Raw genomic sequence first — 12253 nt, forward strand, 5'->3', positions numbered from 1 at the left:
ATTTTACATTAATCTTTCACACAGGGAATGTGGATTTCAAATGGGGTTAACTGATGAATGGGTGACTTTATTTAAAATCTACACTTCCTGTGTGGGAGATTAAGATCATGTCTTACATATTGGTGTATTGATTTCAATTTGAATATCCCTTTCAGATGATAACTTGACTTAACTAACTTACCCAGATCCTTAGGTTAAAGTCTCAAACATGCAAATTGCACATTTTTTTAACATATACATGTAGACTTTAGTGTAGGGTGATGAAAACTGAAATATTAAATTTTCTTTATGGTGTCTTTAAATTAACTTGACCGTAATCTCTGTTTTTTTAGACTTGGCATTAAAGAAAAGGAAGAAAGCTCGGACAGTGAAATGGACAGAAGATCAACATGGAACGCAGCCTCATTTTGAAATGCCCAGATTTGGAATCTCACCTGGTCCGTCTCCAACCCGCACACCGCCCTCAACGCCCAGTGAAGTGTCCGAATCAGAGGTGAGTTAACCCCATAAAAACTACCTACTGATTGGCCAAAATGTATATTGTGTCCAATTTTGAACCAATCAAGTATTAATAAGATCATCTGCAAATGCAAGTTTGACCATAAATAGATTAAAGCCTAGTCATAATTTAATTTGCGAACTTTGACCAACACGTTTTACAATGGAGGCTGCCATTTTGGATATATCCCACCATGCCTTTGTACATCCTGGAAACATAGTTTTTTTTTTAACTTTATTTTTTCATCCAACAACACTAAACAATAATATTTTTATCATTTCTAAGGTGTGAAAAATATATTTAAAAACATTCAGAAGTTATTTTGACACAAATGATGCGAGGGAAAGGAAACTTGTGCCAAACATGTCAGAGTCACTATTTTCAAAGCACTGAATGTATCAACATAAGTAAATCAATCCTCCACACCAGCAAAATACATGAAAATTAAAAGTCTTTTGGAATTTATATGATCCTTCATTGTCATGATAAGCGAAGTTATGTTAATGATGTTACAAGGTAAATGACTAACAAATAATAATTTATGCCATAACATTACGATATTATGGTTAAAAATAGTAATATTCAAGATTTTATTGGTTAAGTTAGGGTTGCCAAATTCGGCACCAGTTACAAGTGTATTTTCACAAATGTAATTTCCCGGCAATTTAATTTCGCGAATTGGAGTTGCTCGCGAAATTAACTTGCTCGCGTAATTAATTAAATTAGTCAGGTAATCCTGTAAAATTCTCACTCCCTGTTTGGAAGATTATTGTATTTTATTTGTTTATACAATTGAATACCTGAGTGGAAGAAGGGCCCAACTCCAAAAAAAAAAAAAAATGAGTTAGACCCAGCATTTTATTGCAAGGAGACTGTTCTTCCTTGTGTGTGAAAGATGAATCAAAATCCACTCTCTCAATAGTCTTCCACATACACTTAATCATGGTTTTCACGGAAGAAAGGCCCAACTCCATGGAGTTGGGCCCTTATTCCACAAATATTGGGTTAAAGAGGAATTTTGTTCATCCATGAAATCTGCTTTTCACTACAATACACTTTCTTGCTAACATTTTACATGCTTCTACTTGTGCAATTAATGGATAATTAACTAATTTCTGTAGCTATTTATAACACATCTGCTTATGGAACTGGCACTTGCAGTATTATTAGTGGAAGAAGGGCCCAACTCCAGCTCGTATTAAGACCTGTACCGTTGCTATGGAAACATCACATATAATTTCGAATGTATGTAATATTGTATTTTCATGTAATAAAGATCCCCTGAAGATAAAATCGTTCTACCTATAAAACTTTTCTAAATATTAAGTTTTTTCTTAATATCTCAGAAACAGTTTTGATGGAGTTGGGCCCTTCTTCCACTCATCAGGTATTCAATTTATATGTGGGACTTTTGTTATCATCCAAATGGTTGCCTGGTTATTTAGCTGTGTGGTTCTTTCTTTGTTTGCTTGGCTGGCTGTCCATGCGGAAGCAAATTCATTAATCCATTGTGCAGCTCAAATGCAATAACCAATCCACTTGGTATGGTGATAGGATATGGTGGCCTGATGTGCTATATAGTTTTGTGTTTGCATATTTATGAATATTAATGAACTTCTTTGCATATTGTATATTATTTGTATCCACAAACCTTTGTTATTTATACACATTTGTGTGGGGGCCACTTTAGTTACGAACCGTGTAATTCTAGTTGTATTTTTTTGTATTTGTTTACAAAATAGGATACTGATGATGAGGAGGAACTGGAAGAAGATGAACAAGATGTAGAAAGTGATATAAAAGAGCAGGAATTTGAACCTATTGAGACACAACCAGGTAAGCTGTAAACTCACTGGATGCACAATGGGATATGCCAGTTGAAATCCATACACCCCTGTTGGAAGTTGTGACCTTAATCTTCCACACACAGGGTGTAGGTTTCAAATAGTGTCATCCGTTCAGGTTACGTATCCCATTAAGGGCATGTCTTCCGTTGTATGGATTTTAACTGGAATGCCATTATGCATCATGCATTCTTATAGATTTTAATATTCACTTTTGAGTATTTGTTTTGTAATTTGATTGTTAATTGTGATTGTGATTTAATTGTTACGAAAAAAAGGAGAAACCCAGTGCTGCAGTAGAAAAAACCCAACACAACTGAACCTGTGCATGGCAATAGGTTTTTGTAATTGTCTTACGAAGCACATGGAATCTATCAGGTCTTTCATTTGGGTGTATTCCTAATACATTTGGAGGTATTCCTAATGTATTTGGGTGTATTCCTAATACATTTGGGTGTATTTCTGATACATTTGGGTGTATTCCTAATACATTTGGGTGTATTCTTAATACATTTGGGTGTATTCCTAATGCATTTGGGTGTATTCCTAATACACTTAGATATATTCCTAATATATTGGGGTGTATTTTTAATTCATAGAAACAGCTTTTACAAAAGTGGTCGAAAAAGCGAAGAAATCTGAACCCAAAGTAGAAGATTACCGTCTACCGGATCACTTACAAGAAAAGGGCAGAATGTCACGCATGAAGATAGATGCAATGGCTATAATGGCTGCGTCAAAGCCTAGAGGACTGGATATGAAAAAGAAAATAAGTGTGAAGGTAAGATAGATGCAATGGCAATAATGGCTGCATCAAAGCCTAGGGGACTGGATATGAAGAAGAAAATAAGCGTCAAGGTAAGATAGACGCAATGGCCATAATGGCTGCGTCAAAGCCTAGAGGACTGGATATGAAGAAGAAAATAAGTATGAAGGTAAGATAGACGCAATGGCAATAATGGCTGCATCAAAGCCTAGGGGACTGGATATGAAGAAGAAAATAAGCGTCAAGGTAAGATAGACGCAATGGCCATAATGGCTGCATCAAAGCCTAGAGGACTGGATATGAAGAAGAAAATAAGTGTCAAGGTAAGATAGACGCAATGGCTATAATGGCTGCATCAAAGCCTAGAGGACTGGATATGAAGAAGAAAATAAGTGTCAAGGTAAGATAGATGCAATGGCTATAATGGCTGCATCAAAGCCTAGAGGACTGGATATGAAGAAGAAAATAAGTGTGAAGGTAAGATAGACGCAATGGCTATAATGGCTGCATCAAAGCCTAGGGGACTGGATATGAAGAAGAAAATAAGTGTCAAGGTAAGATAGACGCAATGGCTATAATGGCTGCGTCAAAGCCTAGAGGACTGGATATGAAGAAGAAAATAAGTGTCAAGGTAAGATAGACGCAATGGCCATAATGGCTGCATCAAAGCCTAGAGGACTGGATATGAAGAAGAAAATAAGTGTCAAGGTAAGATAGACACAATGGCTATAATGGCTGCATCAAAGCCTAGAGGACTGGATATGAAGAAGAAAATAAGTGTCAAGGTAAGATAGACGCAATGGCTATAATGGCTGCATCAAAGCCTAGAGGACTGGATATGAAGAAGAAAATAAGTGTCAAGGTAAGATAGACGCAATGGCTATAATGGCTGCATCAAAGCCTAGAGGACTGGATATGAAGAAGAAAATAAGTGTGAAGGTAAGATAGACGCAATGGCCATAATGGCTGCATCTAAGCCTAGGGGACTGGATATGAAGAAGAAAATAAGTGTCAAGGTAAGATAGACGCAATGGCAATAATGGCTGCATCAAAGCCTAGAGGACTGGATATGAAGAAGAAAATAAGTGTCAAGGTAAGATAGATGCAATGGCTATAATGGCTGCGTCAAAGCCTAGGGACAGGATATGAAGAAGAAAATAAGTGTGAAGGTAAGATAGACGCAATGGCAATAATGGCTGCATCAAAGCCTAGAGGACTGGATATGAAGAAGAAAATAAGCGTCAAGGTAAGATAGACGCAATGGCAATAATGGCTGCATCAAAGCCTAGAGGACTGGATATGAAGAAGAAAATAAGTGTCAAGGTAAGATAGACGCAATGGCTATAATGGCTGCATCAAAGCCTAGAGGACTGGATATGAAGAAGAAAATAAGTGTCAAGGTAAGATAGACGCAATGGCTATAATGGCTGCATCTAAGCCTAGAGGACTGGATATGAAGAAGAAAATAAGTGTCAAGGTAAGATAGACGCAATGGCTATAATGGCTGCATCAAAGCCTAGAGGACTGGATATGAAGAAGAAAATAAGTGTGAAGGTAAGATGGACGCAATGGCAATAATGGCTGCATCTAAGCCTAGAGGACTGGATATGAAGAAGAAAATAAGTGTCAAGGTAAGATAGATGCAATGGCTATAATGGCTGCATCAAAGCCTAGGGGACTGGATATGAAGAAGAAAATAAGTGTCAAGGTAAGATAGACGCAATGGCTATAATGGCTGCATCTAAGTCTAGAGGACTGGATATGAAGAAGAAAAAAGGTGTCAAGGTAAGATAGATGCAATGGCTATAATGGCTGCATCAAAGCCTAGGGGACTGGATATGAAGAAGAAAATAAGTGTCAAGGTAAGATAGACGCAATGGCAATAATGGCTGCATCAAAGCCTAGGGGACTGGATATGAAGAAGAAAATAAGTGTGAAGGTAAGATAGACGCAATGGCTATAATGGCTGCATCAAAGCCTAGAGGACTGGATATGAAGAAGAAAATAAGTGTCAAGGTAAGATAGACGCAATGGCTATAATGGCTGCATCAAAGCCTAGGGGACTGGATATGAAGAAGAAAATAAGTGTCAAGGTAAGATAGAGCATAATGGCTATAATGGCTGCATCAAAGCCTAGGGGACTGGATATGAAGAAGAAAATAAGTGTGAAGGTAAGATAGACGCAATGGCTATAATGGCTGCATCTAAGCCTAGGGGACTGGATATGAAGAAGAAAATAAGTGCAAGGTAAGATAGACGCAATGGCTATAATGGCTGTATCTAAGCCTAGGGGACTGGATATGAAGAAGAAAATAAGTGTAAAGGTAAGATAGACGCAATGGCTATAATGGCTGCATCTAAGCCTAGGGGACTGGATATGAAGAAGAAAATAAGTGTAAAGGTAAGATAGACGCAATGGCTATAATGGCTGCGTCAAAGCCTAGAGGACTGGATATGAAGAAGAAAAAAGGTGTAAAGGTAAGATAGATGCAATGGCTATAATGGCTGCATCAAAGCCTAGAGGACTGGATATGAAGAAGAAAATAAGTGTGAAGGTAAGATAGAGGCAATGGCTATAATGGCTGCATCAAAGCCTAGAGGACTGGATATGAAGAAGAAAATAAGTGTCAAGGTAAGATAGACGCAATGGCTATAATGGCTGCATCAAAGCCTAGAGGACTGGATATGAAGAAGAAAATAAGTGTCAAGGTAAGATAGATGCAATGGCTATAATGGCTGCGTCAAAGCCTAGGGGACTGGATATGAAGAAGAAAATAAGTGTCAAGGTAAGATAGATGCAATGGCTATAATGGCTGCGTCAAAGCCTAGAGGACTGGATATGAAGAAGAAAATAAGTGTAAAGGTAAGATAGATGCAATGGCTATAATGGCTGCATCAAAGCCTAGAGGACTGGATATGAAGAAGAAAATAAGTGTCAAGGTAAGATAGACGCAATGGCTATAATGGCTGCGTCAAAGCCTAGAGGACTGGATATGAAGAAGAAAATAAGTGTAAAGGTAAGATAGATGCAATGGCTATAATGGCTGCGTCAAAGCCTAGAGGACTGGATATGAAGAAGAAAATAAGTGTCAAGGTAAGATAGACGCAATGGCTATAATGGCTGCGTCAAAGCCTAGAGGACTGGATATGAAGAAGAAAATAAGTGTCAAGGTAAGATAGACGCAATGGCTATAATGGCTGCGTCAAAGCCTAGAGGACTGGATATGAAAAAGAAAATAAGTGTCAAGGTAAGATAGCGCAATGGCTATAATGGCTGCGTCAAAGCCTAGAGGACTGGATATGAAGAAGAAAATAAGTGTCAAGGTAAGATAGACGCAATGGCTATAATGGCTGCATCTAAGCCTAGGGGACTGGATATGAAGAAGAAAATAAGTGTCAAGGTAAGATAGACGCAATGGCTATAATGGCTGCATCAAAGCCTAGGGGACTGGATATGAAGAAGAAAATAAGTGTCAAGGTAAGATAGAGCGTTAATGGCTATAATGGCTGCATCAAAGCCTAGAGGACTGGATATGAAGAAGAAAATAAGTGTCAAGGTAAGATAGACGCAATGGCTATAATGGCTGCATCAAAGCCTAGAGGACTGGATATGAAGAAGAAAATAAGTGTCAAGGTAAGATAGACGCAATGGCAATAATGGCTGCATCTAAGCCTAGGGGACTGGATATGAAGAAGAAAATAAGTGTAAAGGTAAGATAGACGCAATGGCTATAATGGCTGCATCTAAGCCTAGAGGACTGGATATGAAGAAGAAAATAAGTGTAAAGGTAAGATAGATGCAATGGCTATAATGGCTGCATCAAAGCCTAGGGGACTGGATATGAAGAAGAAAATAAGTGTCAAGGTAAGATAGACGCAATGGCTATAATGGCTGCATCAAAGCCTAGAGGACTGGATATGAAGAAGAAAATAAGTGTGAAGGTAAGATAGACGCAATGGCAATAATGGCTGCGTCAAAGCCTAGAGGACTGGATATGAAGAAGAAAATAAGTGTGAAGGTAAGATAGACGCAATGGCTATAATGGCTGCATCAAAGCCTAGAGGACTGGATATGAAGAAGAAAATAAGTGTCAAGGTAAGATAGACGCAATGGCAATAATGGCTGCATCAAAGCCTAGGGGACTGGATATGAAGAAGAAAATAAGTGTCAAGGTAAGATAGACGCAATGGCAATAATGGCTGCATCAAAGCCTAGGGGACTGGATATGAAGAAGAAAATAAGTGTAAAGGTAAGATAGACGCAATGGCAATAATGGCTGCATCAAAGCCTAGAGGACTGGATATGAAGAAGAAAATAAGTGTCAAGGTAAGATAGACGCAATGGCTATAATGGCTGCATCTAAGCCTAGAGGACTGGATATGAAGAAGAAAATAAGTGTCAAGGTAAGATAGATGCAATGGCTATAATGGCTGCATCTAAGCCTAGAGGACTGGATATGAAGAAGAAAATAAGTGTCAAGGTAAGATAGACGCAATGGCTATAATGGCTGCATCAAAGCCTAGAGGACTGGATATGAAGAAGAAAATAAGTGTAAAGGTAAGATAGACGCAATGGCTATAATGGCTGCATCTAAGCCTAGAGGACTGGATATGAAGAAGAAAATAAGTGTGAAGGTAAGATAGACGCAATGGCTATAATGGCTGCGTCAAAGCCTAGAGGACTGGACATGAAGAAGAAAATAAGTGTCAAGGTAAGATAGACGCAATGGCTATAATGGCTGCGTCAAAGCCTAGAGGACTGGATATGAAGAAGAAAATAAGTGTCAAGGTAAGATAGACGCAATGGCTATAATGGCTGCATCAAAGCCTAGAGGACTGGATATGAAGAAGAAAATAAGTGTCAAGGTAAGATAGACGCAATGGCTATAATGGCTGCATCTAAGCCTAGAGGACTGGATATGAAGAAGAAAATAAGTGTCAAGGTAAGATAGATGCAATGGCTATAATGGCTGCATCTAAGCCTAGAGGACTGGATATGAAGAAGAAGAAAATAAGTGTCAAGGTAAGATAGACGCAATGGCTATAATGGCTGCATCAAAGCCTAGATGACTGGATATGAAGAAGAAAATAAGTGTGAAGGTAAGATAGACGCAATGGCAATAATGGCTGCATCAAAGCCTAGGGGACTGGATATGAAGAAGAAAATAAGTGTGAAGGTAAGATAGACGCAATGGCTATAATGGCTGCATCAAAGCCTAGAGGACTGGATATGAAGAAGAAAATAAGTGTCAAGGTAAGATAGAGCGCTTAATGGCTATAATGGCTGCATCTAAGCCTAGAGGACTGGATATGAAGAAGAAAATAAGTGTGAAGGTAAGATAGACGCAATGGCAATAATGGCTGCATCAAAGCCTAGAGGACTGGATATGAAGAAGAAAATAAGTGTGAAGGTAAGATAGACGCAATGGCTATAATGGCTGCATCAAAGCCTAGAGGACTGGATATGAAGAAGAAAATAAGTGTGAAGGTAAGATAGATGCAATGGCTATAATGGCTGCATCTAAGCCTAGAGGACTGGATATGAAGAAGAAAATAAGTGTAAAGGTAAGATAGACGCAATGGCTATAATGGCTGCATCAAAGCCTAGAGGACTGGATATGAAGAAGAAAATAAGTGTCAAGGTAAGATAGATGCTAATGGCTATAATGGCTGCATCAAAGCCTAGAGGACTGGATATGAAGAAGAAAATAAGTGTGAAGGTAAGATAGACGCAATGGCAATAATGGCTGCATCAAAGCCTAGAGGACTGGATATGAAGAAGAAAATAAGTATGAAGGTAAGATAGACGCAATGGCTATAATGGCTGCATCAAAGCCTAGGGGACTGGATATGAAGAAGAAAATAAGTGTGAAGGTAAGATAGACGCAATGGCTATAATGGCTGCATCAAAGCCTAGAGGACTGGATATGAAGAAGAAAATAAGTGTAAAGGTAAGATAGATGCAATGGCTATAATGGCTGCATCAAAGCCTAGAGGACTGGATATGAAGAAGAAAATAAGTGTCAAGGTAAGATAGACGCAATGGCAATAATGGCTGCATCAAAGCCTAGGGGACTGGATATGAAGAAGAAAATAAGTGTAAAGGTAAGATAGATGCAATGGCTATAATGGCTGCATCAAAGCCTAGAGGACTGGATATGAAGAAGAGAATAAGTGTCAAGGTAAGATAGACGCAATGGCAATAATGGCTGCATCAAAGCCTAGAGGACTGGATATGAAGAAGAAAATAAGTGTAAAGGTAAGATAGATGCAATGGCTATAATGGCTGCATCAAAGCCTAGAGGACTGGATATGAAGAAGAAAATAAGTGTCAAGGTAAGATAGACGCAATGGCTATAATGGCTGCATCTAAGCCTAGAGGACTGGATATGAAGAAGAAAATAAGTGTAAAGGTAAGATAGACGCAATGGCAATAATGGCTGCATCAAAGCCTAGAGGACTGGATATGAAGAAGAAAATAAGTGTCAAGGTAAGATAGACGCAATGGCTATAATGGCTGCATCAAAGCCTAGAGGACTGGATATGAAGAAGAAAATAAGTGTCAAGGTAATGGGATGAAAAAAAACACCTGTTGTATGGGTGGATGGCCCATTAGGTCACCCACCACATGTCTTGCTAAGTACTCAAGTCTAAGAAAAAAACATAGAAAAGGGGACTATTTTAACCACACAATGGCATCGACATCTTTTGAAAAAGGGGGTACTTTTTCTGAAGGTAGCACATTTTTGGGTTTTTACAACAGTCAAATCTTGATGTTAAGGGTTGGTTACTTTGCTGGTTGACTTGGAAGTAGAAAATGAACGAACGGTGACATTTGTAAAATTTCTAACTTCAAATAATGTAAACTGAGCTCAAAAAGAAACTTATAATTTTTCACAAGATCATATCTTGAAATCCTGTCCATCAAATTGAACCAAAATTACACACAGGTTTACTTTAATACTCTACTCTTAACACATGTCAGTAACCAAGCAGTTATCCAACTGACACAACAGCAAAATGCACTGACATGGAACAGCTTCCTGGACCACATTCACAGCCCAGCCCTGTTTCATGAAAAAAGTGTATGAAAAGCAGAAAGCAGCTCACCGTTTTATCATCTGTGCAAGGATCTTGTGTGTATTCTCACAGATTTTTTGTGCTGGGTGCCAAATGTTGGGCTGTGAAAGTGGAGGAACTTCCAGGAAGCTGTCCCATGACAGTTCATTTTGCTGTTGTGTCAGTTGGACAACTGCTTGGTTACTGACATGTGTTTTGAGTAGAGTATTAAAGTAATCATGTGTGTAATTTTGGTTCATTTTGATTGACACTATTTTAAGATAGTACCTTGTGATTCACAAGTTGTAAAAAATTATAAGTTTCTTTTTGAGCTCAGTTTAGTTGCTTCCAAAAGCAATTTTGTTAGACGTGTTTTCATTAAAGTGTAACTGATTAGCATTTTATCTGTCATGTAGAGTACAGTCCTTAAAATCATCTCTTTTCATAATTTGTAGCACCTTCAAACTACCAGATATCTAACACCAGTCAAAACGTTTTTCATGTGGTCACAATTCTTAACATTATTATTGAGACCTGTTCTCACAAAATGAGTGCTAAATAGCTAGGGAAGAAAAGGAGATATGGTCTGTTAACATTGGCATTTGAACACCAAGTGAGAGCAATCCTGGCAAGTTGCATATAATTTTAATGTTTCATAATTCTAAAGATCCAGAGATCATGAATCTGGCTATTACTAAAAAAAATAAACAAATTTAACTTTCCTCTTATTTTGTGGGACCAGGTTTCATTTGTTGTTTTGTGTCTTGCTAAGATATAGCATTTTATTGGGAGCCTTCCAGTTTATGCCCAGTTACCATACGTTGGCGAAGTTACGTAATGATCGGATTAACTACCATAGCAATAGGTCAAAACAATTTTTGAATATAGAGCGCTGCACTGATACGTTCACGCGGTACCTCTGCATTGAACCATATCATGCTGATCACTGCACCTGTAAGATTAGTATCTTTGAAAAGACCAGTATTGTATTCAATCTATGATTGCAGACATACACAGGGGATTAGTTCAACCTGCCTGTAGTGCAGAGCGATATGTTCAAAATTGTTTTGACCTATTGCTATGGTAGTTAATCCGATTACCGTAATTACGTAACTTCGCCAGCGTATTATCACTCATCCCACTCAATATCACTCATTCATATGATCCACAACTTGCAAGTTACCCCCTAACACCAAAATTAATTAAAAAATATTATATGTAAAAATGTAAAAAGAAATGGTAGCCTTGTTTGTTTTGCACACATGGTCCAATGTATAGCATCACACATCATTACGTTCAATCACATGGTTCATTATGTAAAAAAGAGGCCATTTTAAAAGTTGCATCATGAGTCAATATGATGCAACTATTAAAACAGCCTCTTTTTTACATAATGAACCATTGTGACTGAACCTAATGATGTGTGATGCTCTTTTTGGTGTAAAACAAATAAGTCTACACATTTCTTTTTACGTTCATTAAATATTTTTCAAATTATTTCATAAAGCGTTAGGGGTTAACTTATAAGGTGTGGATCGTATATTTATCATTGCACTCCATATCACTCATCTGTTTATCATTTCACAGCCTGCTAAAGTTATCTCCATTGAAGACCAAAAACAGGTAGGTCCTCACCAAATTGGAAGGGTTGCCAAAAAATTTCAGCCCTAAATGGTGATCCAAATAATCAAAAGTCACCCAATTTTTTCTCTTAACTATTATATTGGTTTCTATGGGACAGAACACTATGGGAAGTTGTGGGAGCTAATGTTGAAAAATCACCCAATTTTTTCTTAACCATTGGTTTCTATGGGACAGGAAATTGTTGTGGGAAAATCTTCAAAAGCTATTTCAGTTGAAATCCATACACCCCCTATGGAAGACATGTAATTAGTCTTCCACACAGGGAGAGTGAATTTCAAATGGGGTTACCTGAATGGGTAACTCCATTTGAAATCTACACCCCCTGTGTGGGAGATTAAGGTCATGTCTTACATAGGGGGTGTATGGATTTCAACTGAAATAGCCCATGCCGTATTAGTTTTTAAATCCACTCTAAGTGCAGTTTTGATATTTGTGTCTGTT

The 12253-nt window shown here is 38.0% G+C and overlaps 1 protein-coding gene across 1 annotated transcript in view; it reads left to right on the forward strand.

Moving 5' to 3' along the window:
• The window catches only part of LOC140139658 (uncharacterized), a 90049-nt gene that overhangs the window by 56647 nt on the left and 21149 nt on the right, over positions 1 to 12253 (forward strand). Inside the window, exons 22-26 of the mRNA XM_072161361.1 lie at positions 333 to 493; positions 2242 to 2335; positions 2943 to 3124; positions 8960 to 8983; positions 11756 to 11791. Of these exons, the coding sequence (XP_072017462.1) occupies positions 333 to 493; positions 2242 to 2335; positions 2943 to 3124; positions 8960 to 8983; positions 11756 to 11791 (497 nt within the window). The remainder of the gene's footprint in view (positions 1 to 332; positions 494 to 2241; positions 2336 to 2942; positions 3125 to 8959; positions 8984 to 11755; positions 11792 to 12253) is intronic.

The sequence above is a fragment of the Amphiura filiformis genome, chromosome 18 (assembly GCF_039555335.1).
Source record: "Amphiura filiformis chromosome 18, Afil_fr2py, whole genome shotgun sequence".
In the NCBI taxonomy this organism is placed as follows: Eukaryota; Metazoa; Echinodermata; class Ophiuroidea; order Amphilepidida; family Amphiuridae; genus Amphiura; species Amphiura filiformis.